The 23646-nt window shown below is 40.1% G+C and overlaps 1 protein-coding gene across 3 annotated transcripts in view; it reads left to right on the top strand.

The window, feature by feature from the left end:
• The window catches only part of mdga1 (MAM domain containing glycosylphosphatidylinositol anchor 1), a 123860-nt gene that overhangs the window by 49066 nt on the left and 51148 nt on the right, over positions 1 to 23646 (top strand). For all 3 annotated transcript variants that reach the window (XM_040202116.2, XM_040202132.2, XM_078085612.1), the window contains exon 4: positions 1551 to 1725. In XM_040202116.2, coding sequence (XP_040058050.1) covers positions 1551 to 1725 — 175 coding nt within the window. The remainder of the gene's footprint in view (positions 1 to 1550; positions 1726 to 23646) is intronic.

Raw genomic sequence — 23646 nt, forward strand, 5'->3', positions numbered from 1 at the left:
TTCATGCTCACTTTCACTCTCTTCTTTATGTCTCTCGCAAAGCTCCACACACACACATGCACACACACACACACACACACACATGCGCACATAGACACTTTAGTCACTAAACCATGGAGAGGCAGGGTTCGGTTCACTGCTCACCTTGGCTGGTTTGATCAATGGCAGTCTGCCTCCACCAAATCCTTCCCACAAACAAGGCTGAATAAACAGGCATGGAGTGGTGTTTACACAGGCCCTGATAATCTGCTAATCCATATAACCTGCTTTCAAACCAACGCGCTGAGGCACTCTTGCATGCACTCACCCGCAAGCACGCGGGATTGGATATGTACACCGCCGCAGAGTACATATCCGGAGACGCAAGCAGACTGTGCATGAAAGCAGGATACACACACACACTACGTACAATAATTTGCATGCACTCATACACATGCTCTCAGTGCTATCACTGACTTTTGCCCATTATCCTCTGTGACCTCTTCGACGGGACATGGTTGATTGTCTCGCTGAGGTTGATAGCAGACAGAAGGGTTAATAAGGATTAATGGATTGTACACACACAGTTGCATGCACACACAACAGTGAGAATAACATTTCAGAGTTGATGACTTTTCATAATTCCATGTATCTGAAGCGTGTGTGTGTGTGTGTGAGTGTGTTTTTGGACTTGATTAATCGAGTCATGTTGCTGTCGGCCATGGAGCATTCCCACGGCTTGATGGGATAATTGAGGCGTGACAAAGCCATATAGAGTTTGTCAAAAGTCTTAATGGTCTTAGTTTAGCATCATGGACACCGTGAGTACGGGGCTTTTTCGTTATTAACATCCACTCAATACAGCGGACAGAGGTTTTATCGCTAAGAAAGAAAATCCAATGCATTTATAATGTTCATCAATTATTCAGAACGAGTTCTAGGTCACTGAATTTGTTTTTTGTAGACATACCTTTCAACCACATTTCAGGTGACACAATGAGCACAAGAATGATGTTAATTGTTTGCCACAACAGCAAAACATAACGTCTTTATGATGTGAAAAGGTTAGGGTTTGGTTTAAATCATAACAGCCACCAGCTGACCGTGAAAATAAGATGAAAATGACTGAAGCTGTTGTCTTTCTAGGAATAGCATTCGGCTTTTCAACGTGCTGCTGTTACGTTACGGTTCTACTGCTTTCACTAATCAGCAAAAGTTATAAATTGTCTATTAAAGAATTATGGGTCAATTGTTTTCTCTGTGGAAACAAGCGTAGAAGGTGACTATTAAGTTCTACTTTTATTGTTTTGTGCCTGAACACTAAATATTTCTCTGCGTCAGTAGACGTTTGAATGCATCTCGTCTGGCATCTTGTTTATACTTTATCTTAAAAGTTTTGGGGAAATCAAATGTCAAAGCCTTTCTGACTAGTCTTCCTCTCTTTCCCCATTTTCACTTTCTTACATTAAACTTTGAGTGATTCTGTCCTTGTAACACTTCGCTTTCAGCGACAGCGTCTTCGTCAATTTAACCTTTACCCCCCCCCCCCCCTCCTCTCCCTCTATCTTAAGGTACGGTGGACGAAGACGGCTGGCAGTGCATCAGACAAGTTCCAGGAAAAACCCATCTTCAACGAAACGCTGCGCATCGAGTCCATCAAGAGGATTAAGGGGGGTCGCTACTACTGCAAGGCCGACAACGGGGTGGGGGTGGCTGCCATCAAGTCCATCCGCGTAGATGTGCAGTGTAAGTGGCCAGGGAGAAAAACAAATAAATAAATAAGAAAAACTCCTTCCACTTCTGGACCACAGCAAACTATCACAACAGCTATTCCCACTGTTAGAGAAGACCACGATGGGGAGAGATGGAAAGATTGCAGGAGGAAAGATTAAAGACAGTTTGGAAGATGATATTTCAAGTGGGAATGGCTTCCAGGAGTATCTGATGAATTGTGGGGGAAGCGATAAAACATTACTGGAGGAGTATTGGAGGGTATGGATGATGCCCACTTTCAAATTGAGCTATTTTTCTATTTTTTGCCCTTAGTCGCCTTATGTTGTGGGTAATGCAGCCATGTGTTCTCCAACAATGAGAGTAATAACAAACATTATCTCAGATACTCCTGGAAAAAAGTGAAGTCTGTGGGACATATCAAGAGTTTTACAACAGTTGGTCCAGGTGGTACGGGCTCCCTAACCCACTACTTCTCAACTTAACCTACGGCCCAAAGTGAAAAAGAGGTCATGATCTGTTCAGACTGGTTCAGACAAATTCCCATCTGGTTTGTGCTTTCACATTCTCAGATTTGAACCTGCCACAATTAGCAAGTGAATTACTGATCTACTAACGACTAGTAGATGGCTGTATGTTTTCACACTTTGAACGGTCCGTGCAGTCCGGGCCTTTAGAAACGGTGAAATGCTAATGTTTCCCACACAGACAGTTGAGAAGCCGTGTGGTGCTGTAGGGGCCCCGTGCTGCTGCTTGTTTCACTGCCCCACTGTCCTTGTGAGTCAGAGGCCAGGTCATGACGACGGGTTGACGCACATGCAACTATATACCCAACACGTCAATGCTTTTATACAGTTTGATTTAATTCCCAGCACCCTAAAACCTTATATAGCCGTTACGCCGGTTTATTGCATAGATATTTCCTTCCTTCATTGATTTAATCATTTTAATGGTGGGTTTATAGACTAATAGAAAAAGGTTGATTTTCCAAGGGCCTTGTAGCACTAAACATCCATTACCTACCTTTCTGTTGCTAAATTAATGTATTATTCTACTCTGCTTTGGTCTGCCACCCTTTCATTAGCATATTTAGCACACACACACACACTCTCTCCACGCTTGTCCCACTAGGATTTGTAACTCACACCAGCAGCCTGCCTCAGCCTCTTAATGCCCTCCCTCATTCCGTCTTCCCTACTCCCTTTCTGCTGATAGAGTTAGTTTTCCCCAAGCGCCAGCTCGGCCTCCACTGGGGAGCTGGTAATTGCAGGGGGGCCTGGGTAGTAAACAGGTCGTACTGTGAGTGTAGTTGTGACAAGAGCTCTGTGAAGCTAACCAGCTCTGACGGCCAATGCTTGTTCAATCCCCCCTCCCCGAGCCACGTTAGACCGAGCGGCGTCCAGCCACACTTCTCCCACAGGGGTGGGGTGGGTGGGTGGGGCTTCAGTTCCAGGGCTGTGTAACCATTATCTCAAGCTATATATATATATATATATATATATATATATATATATGAGAGGGGGAGAGAGAGAGGGGGAGAGAGAGAGGGGGGGAGAGAGAGAGAGAGAGAGAGAGAAGGGAAAAGTGGAGGAAAAGATGGATCGTAGAGTAAGAAAAGAGGGGTTGTAAAGCAGCGAGGGAACAAGTATCACCACCTCAGTGTCCCTTCAGATGCAGCTTGAACAGGAGGACAGCCGTAAAGATCACCTTTGACCACCATACCATTTCTCTTGAGAAGTACAGGTCAGACTGAATATACACGAATGTTGTACGAACATGTCAGCTTTCAATTACCTAAAGAGCACTCGATCCTACCAAGAAAATCTAAACAGTGAAAAGAGGGCAAAATTGATTGTGGCCAAGTAAACTTCAATTAACAGTGAGAATAAGAAGACTTCATGAGAATCAAAATGAGAAGAAGAAGAAGAAGAAGAAGAATTAGACAGATGTGGGGGGGGGAAGAAAAAGAAAACTAAAGACAGCAAGGACAAGAAATGGAATTTAGGGAGAAGAGAGCGAGAGATCCACCTAATGAGGTAGATTTACTCATATGCTTCTCATTTTGGATGCATCCAACAGAACAGTTATTGGACTAGAGGGCAGAACAGGTTGGTACCTTCACAGTGTGATTACAAGAGCTTCAGTTATTTTCCTCAGGGCCCTGCAATTTATCTTTAAAAAAAAAAGTGAAATGGCCACCCTGCACTTTCTATTCTCTCTTTACTCTTTATTTTACCCTTCTTATTCCCTACATTTATCTTGTTGTCCTTCATTTTTTCCTTCCTTCCTGCCGTCCTGTCTGCACCACACACACCAGCGTGTGATGAAGCAGTGAGCTATTTTGTGTTTGTGCGCACACACATTCTGCTTGGTCTTTACTTACAGGTACTGTAGCATGCACACATACATTCTCATAGATGCAGGTGCACACCCGATGCATGGGTTAGTAGAGACGCACTATTGAGTATGCACACATGCTCCAATACAGTATATCGCAGAGCAAACACTCACATTTCAAAGAGCAGTGTGTGAAAAACTGAAAAGACGGAGCGGAAGCAGAGCAGCGAAAATGAATTAAAATAAAGGCGCATTATCAATATTCTGCTTTGTATATCAAGCAAATAAAGCAAAAGTCACAGTTTTATAGCAGTTTATAGTAGACATCCCAATATCTCATTCCTTACCTTCCTTTTCTCATTTTGTCTCCCAGGACAACATCCCTTTGTTTTGTTTTCCACAACTAGAACGCCGAGATGTTTTCTCCCTCTTTTTGTTTTCTTTAGACTTTATTTTACTTTAAATCCAGCCTGTGAACTTGTAATTCACTTAGCATGTATTTACTAATTAACCTTTTGGATATTTGAATAAATCAGCCCAAAGTAGTTAATGCCGGCAAACTTGTTTTCCATTTAATGGAATTGCAAGACCTTCAGCCAACAAATTAGAAAGTCTGCAGCACCTAATGAGCAAATATCCCTTTCCAATCCCACAAAGAGCACATAGGGCAACCTTTCCATTTATCCATCGCTACTTAGACTCGCCTCAACGATGCGCTTTACTCAACAACACTTTTTCAACCTGTCACCCATTTCTATAAACAACATTTCTCCCCTGTTAGACCTCCATTACATGGGGGTCACCTGTATCAATCAGCTGTACAATGACCTGGCACACTAACCACTGAGGCAGTAGTGCAGTGAGCTGGCGGGGTTTAACTTTGAGTAGCCTCTACTGATGGGATGGACTTGGTTCAGAAACCCAACCAATGATATTTTAATATATTAGATGACTCAGATTAGTTCAAATCCTCTGTGGACAATTTACTCCGTGGACGCACACAGGTAAGTGGCATATTTTTATTTGGGGATATGATGACGAAGATATTACTTATACTGATTATGTGAATGTTGATGGGGCTATTGTGACATCAGTGATGAAAAACAATGATGCACTTGAAGGATTATTTCTTTGTTTTATTCATTTTTTTGAGGGGGGGGGGGGGCTTTTGACTAAAGAGCATTGCAAAAGATTCTCTGTTAGCACATTTTCCAGCTTCTAACTGCTTCAAAGTAACTGGCAATAATCTCACAGATTAATTAACGCATTAACTTTGACAGCGATGGTCTTTACGTTTTTTAAGTCTTCTGTCACAACACAACGCTCTGTGCTGGTTGGAGCAGGAGGAATGGACAATGCTGCTGCTAGCGCACACACATAAAACACACACACACACACACACACATACATGCATTCAGTAGTTGCTTAAACACACAAAGAAACACACAGAAGCCAAGTAAACCCACGGAATGGACAGGTACAGAAAGTGAGTACCGTTATCGGGCAACTTACAAGAAGCTTTGACCTTTTAAAAGGACCGAGGCTGAAGCCACATGGAGAATCACACAGCCACTATATTACTGTCAGAGTTGCAAAAACTCACAAACCTTTTTTCTTCTGCTCATTATGTCATGCACGCGTTTGTCCTTTCCTCACAGTCTGTGTTGACGCTTCTCTGTGAAGCAGCCGAGGCGTCTCTTTCTCTGCGTTATTTGTTTTAACTCTCTATTGCTCTTCAGCACATGTTCCTGCTCGTCCGGGCTTCTTTGTGATGTCTTTGGTCTGGTTGTGTTTTCTCCCTTGTTCAGCCTCGTCGCTGCAGGACGTCTTCTCTATTTTCTTTTGTTAGTTTCAACCCCGGTCCACTTTTCTTATTCCGTCTAGGAAGGAGTGGTAGATTGGTTCTTAGTAATCTGAAAACTCTCCTTGGCCTTCAGCAAAAGCTCCACGTGCTGTTGATTTTCAGACACATTCAAAAGCATTCTTTATTTGACTGCGGCCCTTGTTTATAAACTCACTATTTAATAAATCAATGCTTCTTTCATTTTGAAAGGGCCCTCAGTGCTCTTGACTAAATTTCAGACAACCTTCGCTGTTTATGACCATGAACTCTTGAAAGAGATCACTGATACCTTTTCTACTTCAAACTCCCAAACACAACTTTGTGTTTTTGGAACCTTGGAAAGACGAACAAGATGAGATCTTTAAGATTAATTTGGTCTTCGGCAAATTTGTTGAAGTGACTTTTACAAAGATCAAGCAGTTAAAGTCAAATGTTATCTGACATCAATTAATTATAATAATTGTACCAATGCACGGTAAAGACATCTTGTGCAGATGATGATCAGTGACATCCCAAAGAGAAAGCCATGAAATAATTGCATCCCTTCGATGTCTAAACTGGTATAATGCCGCTAAGTTGCTTGGAAGCATTCAGATATTTAATCTTGTGTGGATTTTACCGTGGATACCGTTTACTGTGGATCTTTAAAAAAAGAATAGAAAACCTTTCGTGAGAAGGGTATTATTGGAATCACTATTATATGATGTTAGCTAATGTAGTAGATTTATCTAAATCAGGTGAATTTGTATTAGTGAACTCCCAACCTAATCTGACATTCCCGATTTACTACATGGTATGCCTTATAATGTATAATAAACAATAGGTAAACAATACTTATCATTAAAAAGACGAACCAGCCTTTCTACGTTTTTGGCGTTGAAGATTAGCTGTTGTCACGCTGGCCTTAAACAGTATCCCGTTTTAGCGGCTGCTCTGCGCTGTTCTTTTACGGTGCTGCCCGACTATCTCTGTTGTGTGTGTGTGTGTGTGTGTGTGTGTATACAGAGTATGTATGTATGTATGATTGGTCACATGGAGTTGACTCTCTTATGACCATAATATAATGACTGTAAAATGAACTTATATATGTTTTTTCATAACATGTGAGAAACCAAAGAAAACCACCCCGGAGCCATTCCATCACTGTCTGCTTTTAGATGTTATATGTTGTGTTAGCAATGGTGTAATACCTGCTTGAGTGATGTTGTGTATTGATCTACGTCAGAGGAATCCTGGCAAGGTGTTTGATTTCACGCTTCCGATAATTAAAAAATAAAAATCAGAAAACTTGCGCCTTGTCTGCAGAACCTTTGCCATGTTTAGCTTCTCACATTTATTCCCTCACTGTGAAAATCTTTAAAATGTATTGCATTTGACTAGTAGGCTTGGAATGGAAAATGAGCATTTTTGTCCAACATCTCATCACCCGCACACCTCAAGAGCCTTAAAATTTAATTTAGCCGCTCTCGCCGCTACACACAATAAACTGTTGTTTTCTAGTTCAGATGGAAACATTTTCCTTCCCCTAAAAAATGCGTTCATGGTTATTGATTCTTCTGGAAACACTGGGATTGTAATTACAATGCAGTTATCGATCAGGAGGCAATGCCTTGCTCATCATGAAGGAAAGGTCCATTATATTCAGCCTGGTAAAATTGTATTCCCATAAAATATATATATATATATATATATATATATATATATTGTAGTTTTTGAAGTACCACAAATGTGTTTTTGGTGTGCATAGATTGATAAGGGTCATCGTTCACACCCTAACAAAAGTAACTTTGGCTCATTTTGCATTTTGAGGTCTGTGACTTAGATGATATAAAAATGTTACTTCACCTATTTCATGCCAAACATTAGGCTTTCGCAAAGACCTCTTGAGAGTAACTGATCGAGGGAAGCTACCCCAAGAACTACATATTCTTTTTTTTCTGATACATTCAGAACACTAATAGGAACGCGGCAGTTACCCTTGCACACGGTTTTTAAAAAAGAGAGTTATGCTTGCAAAATACTTGGAAATGGATCGGTAGAACCATCTTTATATCAAAAAGATCGAGATAAGGCAGCTGGAATAAAAGAGTGAAAGCATCTTGTCCATCGAGAAAAGCTTTCAGTGAAGAAATACTCTCCATTTCTGATAAAACTGCAGCATCGTCTACACAAAGCCCTCTTGGAGCCTCTATTGGTGTGTAGGACGGATGGTGGCTTCTCTGCGTCGTCTCGGGAACGCATACGCTTTAGGTAGATTTAATGCAATATCTGATCATGTGATTCACGTGTGATTAGGTGACATCGCAAGAATCCTGCTGCCGTGCAAGGTAACTGAAATCCATGGTTTGTAGTAGAATGAAATGTGTTTCCATTATTACGGTCACGTGTGTTCTTATCACGACGAAGGCAAACACGTGGTCTGTGTGCATGGACCACAGAGGGAGTCTCACAGTACATATTCCTAAACAGCAGCTCAGTAAGCTGAATACTGTCACTGGACACTAGTTGCACTGCCTCCTAAGTAATGTGATTCCAGCTTAAAGTTGTCCATGAACTTCACATGACCCCAGATAGCATTTGGTAGAACGGTAAATGAAGCAATGTGCAACAGAGAGCTTTGCAATGTATTCTGCTGGTGGAAAATGCACAGTATCAGAGAGGCCTATCGGTCATGTTCTCTCCTCAGTGCTTCTAACAGATTCTCATTACCACTATCTCACCTCCGGTCAAATATGTAAATGAGATAATTTGACTCACGATATGACGTACAGAAATATACCTGCACCATATCTGGAGCTTTTTAAGAAGAGAATAAGATGATTATATTTCTCACTGTTACCAGATTATTATCATAACATTGTCAGATCCAGCTCAGAAGAAATATGATGAAGGTGAATTTCATAACTAATCTCATATATTCACACATATATTCCGATTAGCTGGGTCTAAGATACTAAATGTTGGGCTGCTTTGTGTGTTTTTGCGCAAGGGAGGTAGTGTGTATATGTATTTGTATATTTTTTAAAAATTCATTTTTGTGCTTGTTGCGTGCATGTAAAGCGGCAAAAGGAAAAGAATACACCTCTCTTTCTATAAAATCTAATTTAGCCCCAGAGTGCAGCCTTTTTTCATATCTGCTAAAGGATGTTGCATAGATACGGGAAGGAGTTCTGAAAGGCTGAGGGAACTATTGTCCTGTTCCTCATGAATACTTATTTTTGATTAAGTTAATTTTCCTGATATCTAAAGGAGTCTAAAGGATAAAACCAAAAGAGAGATATTGTTCCCACGCAACATTCAGGTTCAAGGTCTCTCTCATATCTGGTTCATGAGAAAGTTAATTATTTATTTCACGGTTAATCTGTTTTACCTCCTGTGTCAGCATGATGTTGCAGTGAACATCTATACCACTGGTTCAAATCATTTTTATTATCATAACGGTTTGATTTTCTGTACTATTTCCGACCTTTGCCCACATGTTGTGGGTTATTTTATTAAAATTCAGCTTCGGCTAGGCAATAATTCAATATAAGAATTTTATGTCGTTCAATGGAATCATATCATGATGAAACCATATATAAATTCTCAAATAAACGACATTATTTTTCACTTAATAAAGAAAACAGTCAGTGATTTTTGGGGGTATTCAAATGTAGACTATTTATTTACCATAAAACTGCTACATCATAATACCGTAAGTATTGTTATATGAGAAATATGTATCGAGATGGAAGATCGTGTCCATGTCAACGTAGCACTATATTCTAGTCATGGTGAACGAATATTCATTATATTTCAGAATCCTGAGATTAAACACTTAATTATTTTGCCAGCTGTTGGTTTTGCAAAGAAAGCCATAGTATTGTGTTTACCCGCTTTCCCAGGAAGCTGTTCTACAATTATTCATATCAATCAGGAGAGACGTAAAGCATAATTAAATTAATACAAATACAAATTATAGAAATTCATAGTGGGAAATGATGAACAGGAGTGTGACAATTAGACCTAGTTTGGTTATAAAGCAACTTTCTTTCTTTTTGTCAAAGATATGTTATTATCTGGTTGTTTGCACACTTGTCTTGACCAACTGTTTCTTCTGTTGTCATACAATACATTTTATTTGGTGTCTTCTGCAATTGTGTCTAGTTAATGCGGTAGTTCTTTAATTCTAGATCCTTTCTGGATGCACTCAGATGCACAACTCGGAAAACAGATGTCAAAGTCACGGGTAGTTTACACGTGGTCGAGGACAGGCGAGGGTCGGCACACAATACAGTGAAAGTACAAGATGGTCAGGCGGAGACGGAAGCCGAAAAAAAGACACGGTCATACACTTGATCAAAAACGACCTAGAACACGGCGCTGCTACGTTTGACGACCAGTACAAGACAAACTGGCAACACGCTACACAGAGCACGCCACTGACTGTAAGAACTCCCGTTAACGACACACAGGTAGACGCAGGTGGAGAGGGGAGCTGCGATCAAGACATGATGGCAAGGGAGTTAAGACATCTGAAACCAGAGGGAGACTGGTGAGCGTAAAGGAAAACTGGAATCATAGTGAGGTGAATAACAAAAGTACTTCATTGTTTTTTACGAATCCTGCCCCACCTGAGAATATGATAATGGCCTATGAAACCAAATGTCAGCACCATTGTTACAGCCACGGTTTTGTCACCTGGCCTCGGTTGCTCAGTGTTCAGTGTCAATTGTATAACAGCAGCACCTTTTCGTATCAGAAATGAGTGTGAGCCACTTCAGGAAAGCTCTTCATAAAAGCTGCTAATTGGTAATCGGGTTTCGTGTATTAGAGCGTTGCAGAGGAAGCATGCGTAGTCGACAAAGCTTGGCAGCTAAATTAAGGTACGAAACAAGCTTTCATTTGATACGAAATAGCCTCCAAAGGCCGTCAGTCCATTGCTCTGTATCTCTAAGGGGGCGAGCCAACAATCCAACCATTGTCTCACATTAGGCCTAATTAATTAGCAGTTTGCTATGGAATAAATCCCAAAGGGAAGCTCACTAACCTTGGAGTTATTTTTAGTGTTCTGAAATCAAAGGCTGTTGTCTCCTGGGTGTGTTTATAATAATAATAATATATTTTCCATTATGTTTGGCACTGGCACGTTTTGTCTACGTGTGCATCTGCACTGTGTGGGTAGATTAGATTGCAAGGTGTTAAGGTTAAATGATGAGAAAAGCTTAACCACACATAATGTATGTAGTCAAACGACTTCAATAACAGTATATAAAAATTGCAGACTGTCAGTTTAAACCTCGCGAAAAGTATGGCACAAGTGATCTTTTGGATTTTTTAATAGTTTAATAGTTTTAAGATTTAACAGTAATTAGCGTTTTTCTTGTGAGTTTTTATTTTGACACTACTGTGAGTATTTATGGGGGTGGTATCTTTTTAATCAGTGCATTGGAGACATGTTGACCAGATCGTCAGTTACATTTAAATACAAAGTAGTACAAATTCTACTTAGTTTTTAATTCTTTATTGTTTGTGTGTGTTTCACTGCACAACTTTCATATTGGTAGCTGGAAATTGTTGGTTTTTCAGCTTAGAATTCTAGTTTAGCACCCCAGAAAATTCTCCCTGATTCAGTTGTAGTAATCAGGTTCCATTAGTAGAAACTGCAGAGGAGAACCCATTTCTGCATTTGGTAGTATTATTATTCATATTTCCATTTCTGCTTGATGGACGCTCACCTGTACGGACACTGATTGTGGCCCTCGGTGTTAGCTGTAAATACAGTGTTGGGGGGAAGAGGAGATTGTTCCTCCTGAGATCTGGTTTCTGTCTGCTCTACTCATCAGTCCCCAGTTACCTTTATAAAGACACCATGTAATGTGTAAGCTGTGTTGCTAATGGATATTTCTGCTACAGACAGCTACCCTGGCCTAATTATTTTCCTCTAGTGTACATGTACGATATGAGGGAAGGAGAGAAAGTGAGTCTTTTACAGAGCCTTTGACTGCATTGGAAAAAAGCATTTTTTACCACCTGACATGTGCATCTTCTGACAAGTCAGTCGGTGTCACGTTGATGCAGCGCCGTACTTGAAGACATGAAAGAACCCACGACTGCAGCTAATGGCTTCTCTGTGTCCAGGACAATATGGATCAAACCAGTGAAAAGGACTTAAACAAATCCCACAAATCCTTTGATCAGCAAAGAGAACAGATTTTTTGTTTTTGTTTTTTTAAAGGCTGATCTTATGATATTATATATATATATATATATATATATATATATATATATATATATATATATATACATACATTTAGCTAAATGTAAAATATTCAACAGGGAAGATATCTGTGAAAGAGGATCTTACTCTTATAAGACTTATTAATACAAAGGTAGCCAATGTGAGAATTCCTTGGCAACAGTAACAAATATTCTCCCTGATATTTGCATCTGTTTCGTTATTCCGATTCTGAGTTCATTCATCTGTAATAATCCAACATAATGGAAAGCAAGTTTTACTATGCATCAAAAGTGATGCCCACTCATCACACTCACTTATCATTTGTGTGATGATATTATTACAGGTCCACAATTTTTTATTTGAAAGGCACTAATTCTTGAAGTGTAATGTAGTTGTGTGATCATAAAACCTGCTACTCACACACTGCCATGCTTACAAATCACACTGATTTGCATAATGGGGCTGTTATAGGTCAAACCTCAAAATGGGCTTGATTCTCTTCAGCTGCAACAAACTATTTTGTTAGTTTTCACCCCCATGAAGCCATTACCTTGCTAAACAGTTTATCAAATAATGCACTGGTCCCAAACTGTGTTTTCTGAGTACTACAGTCTCGTAGAAAAAACTCTAATTTTACTGCAGCAGGTCTGACAGTCGGCCCGGTCCAGTCGTGGTTCTAGTTCTCTCGTGTATTCCAGCCTTCACAAGAGTGGAGTCTGTCTCCAAGTGGAGCACAAGGCAAAGCTCTGCTCATGAACTGTCCTCCTCCCGATGGAGCTTCTGTCCGCAGGTTGGAGACGACAGCAAAGCGGCATCTGCGTCTGTCCACTGACGACTGTTGCTAGAGGCTGAAGAAGTTTCTATTGGAACCCACATTCAGCTGATTTTTGGTGGAATCTGTCCCAGTTCATCTTAGTTTCATCTGTGCCGATTCAACGTATTAAGATGAACTATATCCTTGTGCGTAGTCTAATCAACTAATGTAGGATACTTAGTCATCATCTAAGATTGAGATTATTTCATAGTCAGATGAAAGATCCTCACGTTAACGTTAGCGATTGGTCATCCAGGTCGAGTGCTTCAAATGAACAAGCGATGAGAAAAATGTCATCTCATTGACCCAGAGTGTATGTTACATTTGTCTGCGTTCATTAAACATCAGCACTTATTCTCTGTGCTTAATTATGTCCTCCCTCCTAATCTAGCCCTTGTCTCCGTCTATTGTGAGAGGCCATTTCGTTTCCCCTGGAGGATCATTGAGGTGGGACAATTATAAAGCAGTAAGTCACACGGGGCTTCAGTGAGCACTGTACCAGGCCTGGCTGCACACTGGTACTTCTCATCCTGCCCATTTAGCAGATTATTTCTGACTTGTGTGCTGGAATCTTGTGGCGGTTTTATTGGTGTCTTGGGTGAGTTGGTGGTTAAAATCAAAACTAGCTTGGAATCTTTTATTTTTTTTTCTACCATTTTGAAAGCAGCGTAGGGCCATAAAGGGCCAGGACAGGGCCATTTACGGACACTTTTTATTGTAACTTAAGCCAAGGTTAGACATAACTCTTGGGATATTGAACCGTATTGATTCACATCTGACGGGGTGGGCGTGAGCAACTTAAAGCCAGCCTGTGACAGGCATGCAGACACTGTTTTAATTAGCTTGACATAAATTGTTAACAGTATCAATATCCCCCATTCAGATTATTAAGGTTCGCACCAGCTTCTGGGTGTCATCATGATAGCAGCAGTTTGAACCAACTGCTACAACCCAGTCAGTCAATTTGAGGCACTGTTGTTATAGAAAAACTATGTTTGTTTGTTAGTTATAAAGTAGATTCAGAGGGTTATCATTAAACATACGTGTCTACTGTCCAAAAGCAGTGCGGGTTCACCGAAGTATGCGTTGATAAAGAAGGGCCGCTGCAATAGCTAATGCCGCTAATGTTAAACAGTAGACGAGTAGACATCGTGTCCCATAATTCATTTGAATTTGAACACAGTCTTATCAAAGGTCCCCAATTAGTGCGGCAAGAAAAGTTTCAGTTTGATTTTTAAATAAGCTGTATTTGTGAAGACAGATGGATGAGCAGATGGAGGTGATGAGCACAGACCACAATCAGCCTGCCATAACTTCCCAGACATATGCTTAATATGACATGTTACAATTACACTGTCACAACGGAGCCTCATTTATCCAAATATCAGGCACCATCTAGTTCTGTCCGATTGCTTTGACACAGCAGCATCTGACAGATACAAGTCTTAGATGTAATTCAGTTCGCTCTGCCCCTTTTATTAGCACTTATGGAGTCGTAATCACAGTCTGTGAATTTTCTTGCTTTTTGCATTAAAAAACTACCACACGTATCTCCTTAAACCATCCAGGATCCTAAGCACATTCAATTTGCACTTTTACAGCAACCCTGAAGCAGTCACATAATGTCATTGTTTGAATGTTACTTATGTTCAAACAAAAATTGTTGTTATACTGTACGGGATACACTCAATGACACAGAAAGCTATATTTTATTCCCTGCAAAAAAAAGCAATTCCCCTAGAGGTTTCCCATCTTGCATGTTTGTATTTACCCCCATTCATTATTGTGTAAAATGATGAGTTTAAGAGACTGTATATACTCCATGCATGACACAGACAACACTGTGTGCCTCCAACTGCACGGTCCCTTTAGTATCCTCACTCGTCGGTCTGTGTGAGTGGTTGAGTTACTGATAACGTGTGACATTGGCTTCCATGACAGTTTGGGGTCACCTATGTTCCCACCCCTCCACACTGAGGTAATACATCACAGCTAACCCCTTTAAAAGCAGAGTTGTTTGAAATATTTGTTAAACATAAAGTATGTCTGACAAAGTCAAAAGGTGGAAAGAGGAGAGTGGGCAGAGGAGACAAGGAGGCAGAAGGAGAGAAGGACGAGAGGCTGTATGAGTAAAGAGGAGAAGAGAAAGGGCTGAAAGCCCAGCAATCACACCACAGTTCTAGACATTAAAATTGGACAGGAGATGTGGATTTTTTTATTTGCCAATGTCTCATATATAGTCAGGGCAAGTCGAGGCTTCTATATCATTTTGCTCAGTGGAGACAAGATAAGAAAACTGTTTTACCAATCAAAAAGGCCATCTGTCAGACTTTGATAGAGAGACAGGGATATGAAATCAATTTTGAGACAGATATAAACGTGTAAATGTATTAAATCCACTGAGAACATTATTGGAATCTTGAATTTATTTTTCATATACTAACGTGTATTTTTCCTTTTCATTTGGCTCATGAATGATCTGTACTGGATCTGCGTTACCTGCAGGGAAGTGAAGCGTTTAGTAGCAAGACCATCACAGTGGGCACACTACGACAGAACCCACACACACACAAACGCCGACACAATAGGTGGGAGTTTGGTTTGGTTAGAAGCTGTCCTGTCGACCACGAGGAGATAAGACCACTCGACTTGTCCTCATCATTGGGTCAGCTTTATCTTAACATATCTAAAGTGTTTTTTTCTTCTTTTCTCTATCTCTTGTTTTTTTTTGTCCCTTATTTATTGACTCTCTCTTCTCTATGAAGGTTACACCATGCAGTGTGGGTGCCTGAAATAATCTTGACCTGACCACAGGCCCTTGTAGTAAACAATGCTATTTCTTCAGGGAGAATAACCATTACAGTGGAATGAGCCATATATCAAGCGGCTTACGGAGGGTTGTTCGCGGTGCCGGCAATGTAAAAGAAGGGGAAAGAGAGATGAAGCGAAGAGAGTTAAGAATGGAGACATTTTACAATTTAGTATTTGTTATTCAATGATCCATAGTGGATTGTAAATGTTAAACATCTGGATTTTTATTGTAGACCCAGTGTAACGACAACAGTTCAATTGTTATTGTTTTCTTTCAACATCATCTATTAACTTTCATCATCTCTGTCGCGATTGTACACTTGATCTTTGTTGAGAGGTAGTAAGAGAATATTTCTAAGTAACTTAATTCCCCTGTCATTAGGAAGACCTCAAATATGATAGAACGACGTTGCAGTAATTAGAACGTCCGGCAATTTTTTTCAATATCATCCGGTCAATAAAGCGCATCCAAATTTCAGCTAGTGCATTTTCACTCAGCTGTCATCAATTTGTCCGCACCGATGGCCCTTCAGACGGATTATTGATGATGTGTTGGAGTGGAATGAGGGTAAAATAAACTCTAATTTCAGTACCAAGGATGATGGAAGATTTGAATCTTTTCATGCATTGTATTGGTCTAAAGCCGCAGTGGATCTATTTCTGCTCAGGGCTGAGGTTCATTTTAGGGAAATGAACAATAAATCCTGCACACGTGGCTAACTCCCCCGCTGGTAGCTATGCTTACAACAGCAAGTGGGACTTATCTCTGACACCTATAACCTGCTGTATGAGACAAAAATGTGGATCTATAAACTAAACAACCTTAGGTGAACCTTTTATTTTATTTCCTTTAATAATTTATACCGCCCGCATAGGATGCCTGTTTAAATTAGCCACTTCCCCTTTGACAAAGACCCCACAGGGCAGCATCTGTATTCATAATGCCATAAGGCCAGACCAATTGTAATAATATTTTATCGCGGTGATATTTTTCATCCAGCCATTTTCCAACAACGTCGGAGTTAGATTTTATGTCAGTGCTTTTCCGCTCCCACTTTTCCCTTTTTGATGTGTTTCTGAATAGTGTCCCTTTTGCTTACTCTCACACTCGCTCTCTCTTGTGCCATCCCTTCCCTCACTATCACTTTCACAATTGACTTGTCCTGTGGATTTGACCCATTCCTCTCCTTTACTTTCCTCCTCCCACATCTCTCAGTTTTTCATTCATGGCCAGCTGCAGCAGGCTGTGTAATAAAGGCAATGTTATAAAGTATGGGAGGTGCCTCTGGGCAGGCTCACAGCTTGTGCATTGGCAGATAGAAGAATTGAAATAGTATGAGGATGGAGGCCGAGGGGAAGAGATGACAGGATCACATGGCCATGAAACATAGAAAACGTCTAAGATTAGAAACATGTAAACAATTGTACAGTAATTATGAAAGCCACAGCTGTTATGTGAACGTATGTGATGGCCTTTGTGCATCATCTGCTATTAAAGGAGGGAAGAGAAGGAAAGGGGCATTGTCAACAGATAAATCTAATCTAATGAATCAATATCAACGTTACCTGAGGAAGCAATTATTTAGCCCAGATCTTTTTTTTATCAGTTGCAAGCAGAGATTTTTTATCTCAGTGTGGAAATATCCAGCTTGGAAAGGGGAGGACTTGAAAGAGCGATGGGATTCAGAGCCTGAGAAATAAGCGGAATGAGATACAGTAATGTAATACAGAGGATAATGCATAGTGGTTGGTTGTGAGAGGGCTACTCACTGGTCTTTGTTTATGGCTGCATAAGGCACTTCATTTACACATATATGATGCACTGCATGTTGTACACTACATATCCACACATTATCCATATTATTGTACTTGACACTATAATCTACTGAAAACACAACATGCTTGTTTAAATGAAACTGATACATTCCTCTTTAAACTGTACTAAAGGTTTTTTGGCGCTAACACATGAAACAGAAGAAAATAAAATCCTTGAACCTTTTTTTTTGGAGAAAAACATGGGGAAGGAAATTAGAACGGGAAGACACACAAACAGATTTAAATCAAGAAGGCTGAAAATTAACCGGAAAATAAAACCTGCAAAAATCATGGGGGGGTATCTGGTGGGTGTGCTGCCACATATCCAAAGTGTTACATTTAGTTTAAAGTGCTCTCACTCAGTGCTTTGTGAGTGCAGGCAGACCTGGTTGGAGTTTGTACCACACAAATCAGTCTGGAAAAAAGGCATTAACCACCACAACCACAGGCTGGTCGGTTCATTCTCTCTCAAAGCGTTGGCTGTTTCCAAAGCAAGATTTTGGCTGAGAGTTGATCTTTCATGAGTTTGGCTTTTGCAAGAGAAAATCTTTTCTTTCTCCTTTCTGCTTTTTCCTGTCTTCCAAAACTTTAATCTCTTTTAAAGAAACGTTAAAGCTTAATGTCATTGTTTCATCAAATCTATTATATTTGTTCATGTATTCATCCAGCTATGAGTATCCTTGTTTTATATTCCACCAACATATAGATCATCTATTGACATCTGCATCAACTCCATATTTCTATCTAATTGCTAATGAGGTTATTACTGGACAACTCATGTTGCAAATATTGTATAACATGACTTCAGATATCTCATAAAAAAATCCATCCCAGTTGTCTTAATAATTTAAGTATTCAGCAGAGGCTGTTAGATAATTATTGAGTAAGCAGCTCTGTTAACAGTGTTGTGCTTGAGGTCATTTCGGTCAGATTTGATATTAGATGTCATTGAGAGACGCTAAACCTTTGACCTTCCGATCATGAGATGGTAATGCTAGGGTGCTACGTGGCTCCAGGTCGCAAAGCCATAATTGGGGGAAGGATGTCAGTATTTGTCACTGCGTTACATTTATAGCACTTGTTGCTTCCCAGTACCACACCATGGTGTATCTTTACATTAGCATTAGCACTTCAATATGCATTATGAGTGCATTGGAGACACTTGTTCACAAAGTGGAAGATTAGATATTAAATGATCGCGAGATTAGGAAATGGATGTTTTTTCATTCAAGTGCATGTAGACAAACTACCCTCACTGGGTACGTGAGACTTAACAGCTCTTATCCTTGTACTCTACTTTACGTCGGCCCTGGAACTTCGGTAGACGCAGCTTAGGCTCTGTTGAGAAGATATCTGGTTGTAAAAGTCACACCAACGTTTGAGAGTGGGAACAATTAATATGTTTTATTCGGTTCAACACCGAAGGGAATTCTTCTGCATGACTTTACATTTTAATTTAGTCACAGTTTGTAAAAAAAGCATAACTTTGTGACGAAAACCAACTACTAAAGGAAAACAAATTAAAACCTCACTTATTCCGGCGATCAGATTAGTGCATTATGTGTTTTCCTGCCTGTTGCCCTCATGGGAGACCAAGCGCTTGCTCATTAATGCACACCTTGTTAACCACAGCAGGCAATGCATGTGAAGTTGTGCCTAAATACACTTGTGTATCCAAGCAGGGATCCACAGAAGTGGTCTAAAGTCCTTTTTATACGAAACACAGGGTTTTGTGCTTCCAGTATTTTCTGCTGCCGAGGTCAACGCTGTCCTGCACGGCACAACGCGAGTTAAATACACAGCGCGCCAAGGGCTCGGGCATTACATACGTGTCGCTTGGTTGTGTCCCCATCGTTTTGTGTGTGTGTGCGTGAGAGAGTGAGCACTGACACGAGTGTTTCTTTTGGCACCTTTAAGTGGCAGCCACCCATGAACATTGATGTCATCCTACTGGGTTTCTTAAATCCAGCATCAAAACAGGGTTCAGACTGATGCAGGGATCCCAGCTGTTACCCTGTGACCCACGTGTCCATATGAACAAGAAGAAGTAAGATGGAATCACTTCAGAAGTAACTCACAGGGGCACGGAAGGACTTGTTTTGGCCCTCAGGGGCTGCAGCTCGGGAACAGAGATTCATGTGTTTTGGCCCTGAGGAGTGTGCTGTTAGTATTTGTCAGTGAGTGCACACTAGTGTGTGGGCATCTGCATTTCTGGATGTGTGTGTGTGTGTGTGCTTATTATTGCATAACAGGGTGCAAGTTTTTAATGTGGGTTTTGTATTATTGTGTACGTGTTGTTTTAGCCCGAAGGCCGAGTGAGTGCACTGTGCCTTTTTCTCCCTTAACACCCTCTTTGCTGTCACCGTAGCTGTGCAGCTACACACTCACACATGGTTAATAACCAAGCCCAAATTAGTCTTTGTATAGCCTAAACTTACAGTCAGACCATCATGAATGTTTAATACCTTTTTCCAGGCTGTTTGCTGACAAAAGCATAATTAAGGCTTGTACATAATGCGCTGGCTCAACGGAAATGCAACATTTTCAGCGAATTCAGGAGTGTGAGTTTGGGGGACGACTCACTGTGTGACTCTTTTTCACCCTGGCTTCTGTGTCTTGCTCCTAAACCAAACAATGCAGGGTGTAACACAAGAGGTGGCTGTGTAATCACAGGTGCAATGATCTTCATGTATTTTGTAATTGTTAAAGAAGAAAAAGAGCAATGCGGCCAAAAAGTAATATGCTCAGAATAGTTTTTTAACTGGACAATGAAGGACCTAATGGGATTTATTTTACAGGATAGTGAACAATAAGTAAGATCGTGAACAGACTTTGTGCCAAACAGAACTATTGCACCAACTGTGTCTACATTTTCGAAAACACTTTTTTTTACACCTACAGAAATTGGTCTGCTTTTTGTTTGCTATCAATTAATTGCTAAGACGTGCCCATTGTTATTACTCGTGCTGCATTCACTCTAAAACTAATAAGTATTATCATCATTTGTGTATTTTTCAACATATTTTCCCGGCCACTCTCTTTCTGCTTCCTTCTCTTTGATTATTAATTATGCTCTGTTTTTTGTCTGTTATTTCCCCTCTGCCTATTACGTTTTAAATAAATGACTTTCCTAATTTTACATCATTCCTCTGATAATCTGCTCTCTTTTATTAGATTATTCTTTTCTCTTTTCTCTATGCAATTCATTCTTATATTTTTTTCCTTTTATAGATCTGTAATGCACTTAGTAGTTATGTATATTTGTGTAATATGTTTCTTATATAAATGGCCCAAAGAATACTCAGATAAATCACATTGCTGCTGTTCACGACACCAATCACTTATTGTTGAAGCAATTCCTCTGATTGGATCCAAAGCTGTTCATAATTATGGGAAGGTCTTAACTCTTTTTCAATATCCTCTTCTCTTACATCATTTGTTTTTGGGAAAATTTCAATAAATCAATAAATGAAGACGGAAACAGAACCATGTTTAATAGAGGTTCAAAATGCAAAAAAACCCCACAACAACAACAAAATAATATACACTAATTACACTTAAAAACCACTGAGGAGAGAAAATCTGCCTAAATCAATCTCACCTTCTCAACATTGCATGTTAAATACAGGCAATGTTCTCGTTATTTGGAAATGTGGGCCTCGTGCATGTTTTATGTCCTCTATGGCGATGTCTATGAGCAGATCGCTGAATAATTGACGAGACGCGAAGCTGGATCAAACAGAAAGTCTGCTTCTGTTTGTGCCTCTCTGTATGCACATCCTGTTCTCTTTGTGTGTGTGGCTTTGTGCGCGCGTGTGTGTTTGTGAGTAATCGGTGTCATCATCGCTTATTACTGCAGACATACAGACTTTACATTGCTGCAGTTTTGATTACGTCCATACCATCCATTAGAAAAATATATTGTCCCTGACATAAAAGCAGGACATCTTTAAGACTTTTCACAAATGTTTTTAACAACAGTAAGCTTTTTTTGGTTCATGCTTACTTATCTGCATATCCTACCTAGACCGATTATACAATCATACTGTGACAGTGAAGAAAAATCGGTGCTTTGGATAGATTTCGACATATCATTTGAAAACAGTCACTGGCAATGGATGACGGATGAAAGTTGTCATGCGATCAGTGGCGGAATTTTCAATGAGCTCTGACTCTGTCTTAATGGTCCACTCAGATGCAAATGCAATAACTTTGGTGATCGTCTGACTTTTAGAATCAAGATCACAATTTGTCAAATCCTTTGGTTTACGATGAAATACTTGTCAGCCTCAGCTGCACTTTGTGGTATGTTGTGCATTAACAAATGCTGGCAGGCTAGCATGCTACATCAATACACGTAGTAAAGATAATATTTGCATAGCATCAGCATTTTTCGAAACAAAGCTATCCTCACGCACTCACATCTCCCCACCCGGACATCCACACACATGCAACACACCGCACCTTATTCTCCTCCATTGCACGCTCACACTCAATTGAACCTGTCATCTTCTTCTTTGGTCCCCTAATGGCTATCTACTCGTACAAAGCTATTAGAGTACAGGACATGTTATTGGAAATCAAAGAGGATTTGGAGACCAGGGCGTCCTCCTGCAGAGGAAAGCACCCAGCAGAGGTCAACTCGTTACAAAAACACACTCGGTCAACCCTGACCGCTCAGATGGATTGCTTCGCAGTAAATCTCTCTTCCATCCTAGCGATGTTTACCGCGGCGATTTCAGAGTGGTTTTGAAGAACCGTTAGCATGGAGCACTAATACTGGGAGTTTATAAAATATACTATCTGGAAAATGTAATTATCGCATTTTTTATTTTGAGAGTCAAGATTAAATCTATACTTTAGGTTCAGAGGTTTTGAAACAGACATACTCCTGGAAAATGCTGTTTCGGGTTCCTTTTGCCATTTAGTCTTTCTTATTGCATCAAATTGCGGCGTAGTCACGAGGCATCCAGAGTTTGTGATTCTGATCACAATTGTGATCATCTGATTTCTCAGATAACAAGCAAACAACGTCCGTCCGAGAGTGCTTCTTTCCGCTTGTTAGTGTGCCTTGAAGTACAACAAACATCGTTTTCAGGAGCAAACATTTGGAATACCTGACAAAAATTGCCCTCCGTCCGACTCTTCAGGGAATAACTCAATCAAATTGTTAATTTTGTAGCGCATGTTGCCGTAAGAGGTTACGTGAATCTGTTTGTATTGTATAATTTTTATATAACTGAGATTGAGAATTGGGGCTAAAATGCTAAAATTACAACAAAGTGGTAGTTAGTAAACAAAATTACAGTTTGCCTCTTTCCAGCTGACTAAAGGTTGAAAATAAACCTTTAAATACACGGGTAATCTATTGATAACTAGTGACCTAGATTTTAACTCAGTTTGTGACTTTCATTGTGTAACACCTAATTATTTGCATTCCCCATCCCTCCAGGCCCTCCCATGTAAACAAGGACAGAAACCTTGAGGAAAGTCTATAGAAATATTACACACTGTATGTCTAAAAAGTTTCTGCAAATAAAAAATCTGTATTACTTTAATAATACAAACATAATACAGACAAAGCTGCCCTTGTGATCGCGCAGATCAACAGATTGTCTAACACATGACATGAATCAGAGCAAACACATGACGTTTGTGGGAGGACAAACGGTATATGTTACAGTGTGTATTTATAGGAGCTATCGTTGGTTTAGAGAACACGGGGGTCACTTTCTATCACACATTTGATCCCCTTTATGAGTTATATTAGATTTTGTGCTCTCTCAACACGTTCGTCAAAGCTAAGGACCGCACTCTAATGGGGAGCTAAAATGTCTTGGTGTCAGCGTGACTCTGTGGTGTCTATGTGAAAAAAAAATACCAGACCCTTAGTGCAGCTTTGTAAGGCTCGCTGTGCAGTACATTAAAAGCTGTGGCTAACAAAAGCAACATAGTGCATCTAAGCTGTTTGCAAAGGCATTGGGGAAATCAAGAGCTTCATTAAAGTTTCATATTGAATTTCTGTATACTTGCAGTTTTATCTTGTGTCTCTATTTACTTAAGGGCCCAAACTGAGTAAAGTTAAACTCACCCAGG

The sequence above is a fragment of the Gasterosteus aculeatus genome, chromosome 12, assembly GCF_964276395.1.
Source record: "Gasterosteus aculeatus chromosome 12, fGasAcu3.hap1.1, whole genome shotgun sequence".
In the NCBI taxonomy this organism is placed as follows: domain Eukaryota; kingdom Metazoa; phylum Chordata; class Actinopteri; order Perciformes; family Gasterosteidae; genus Gasterosteus; species Gasterosteus aculeatus.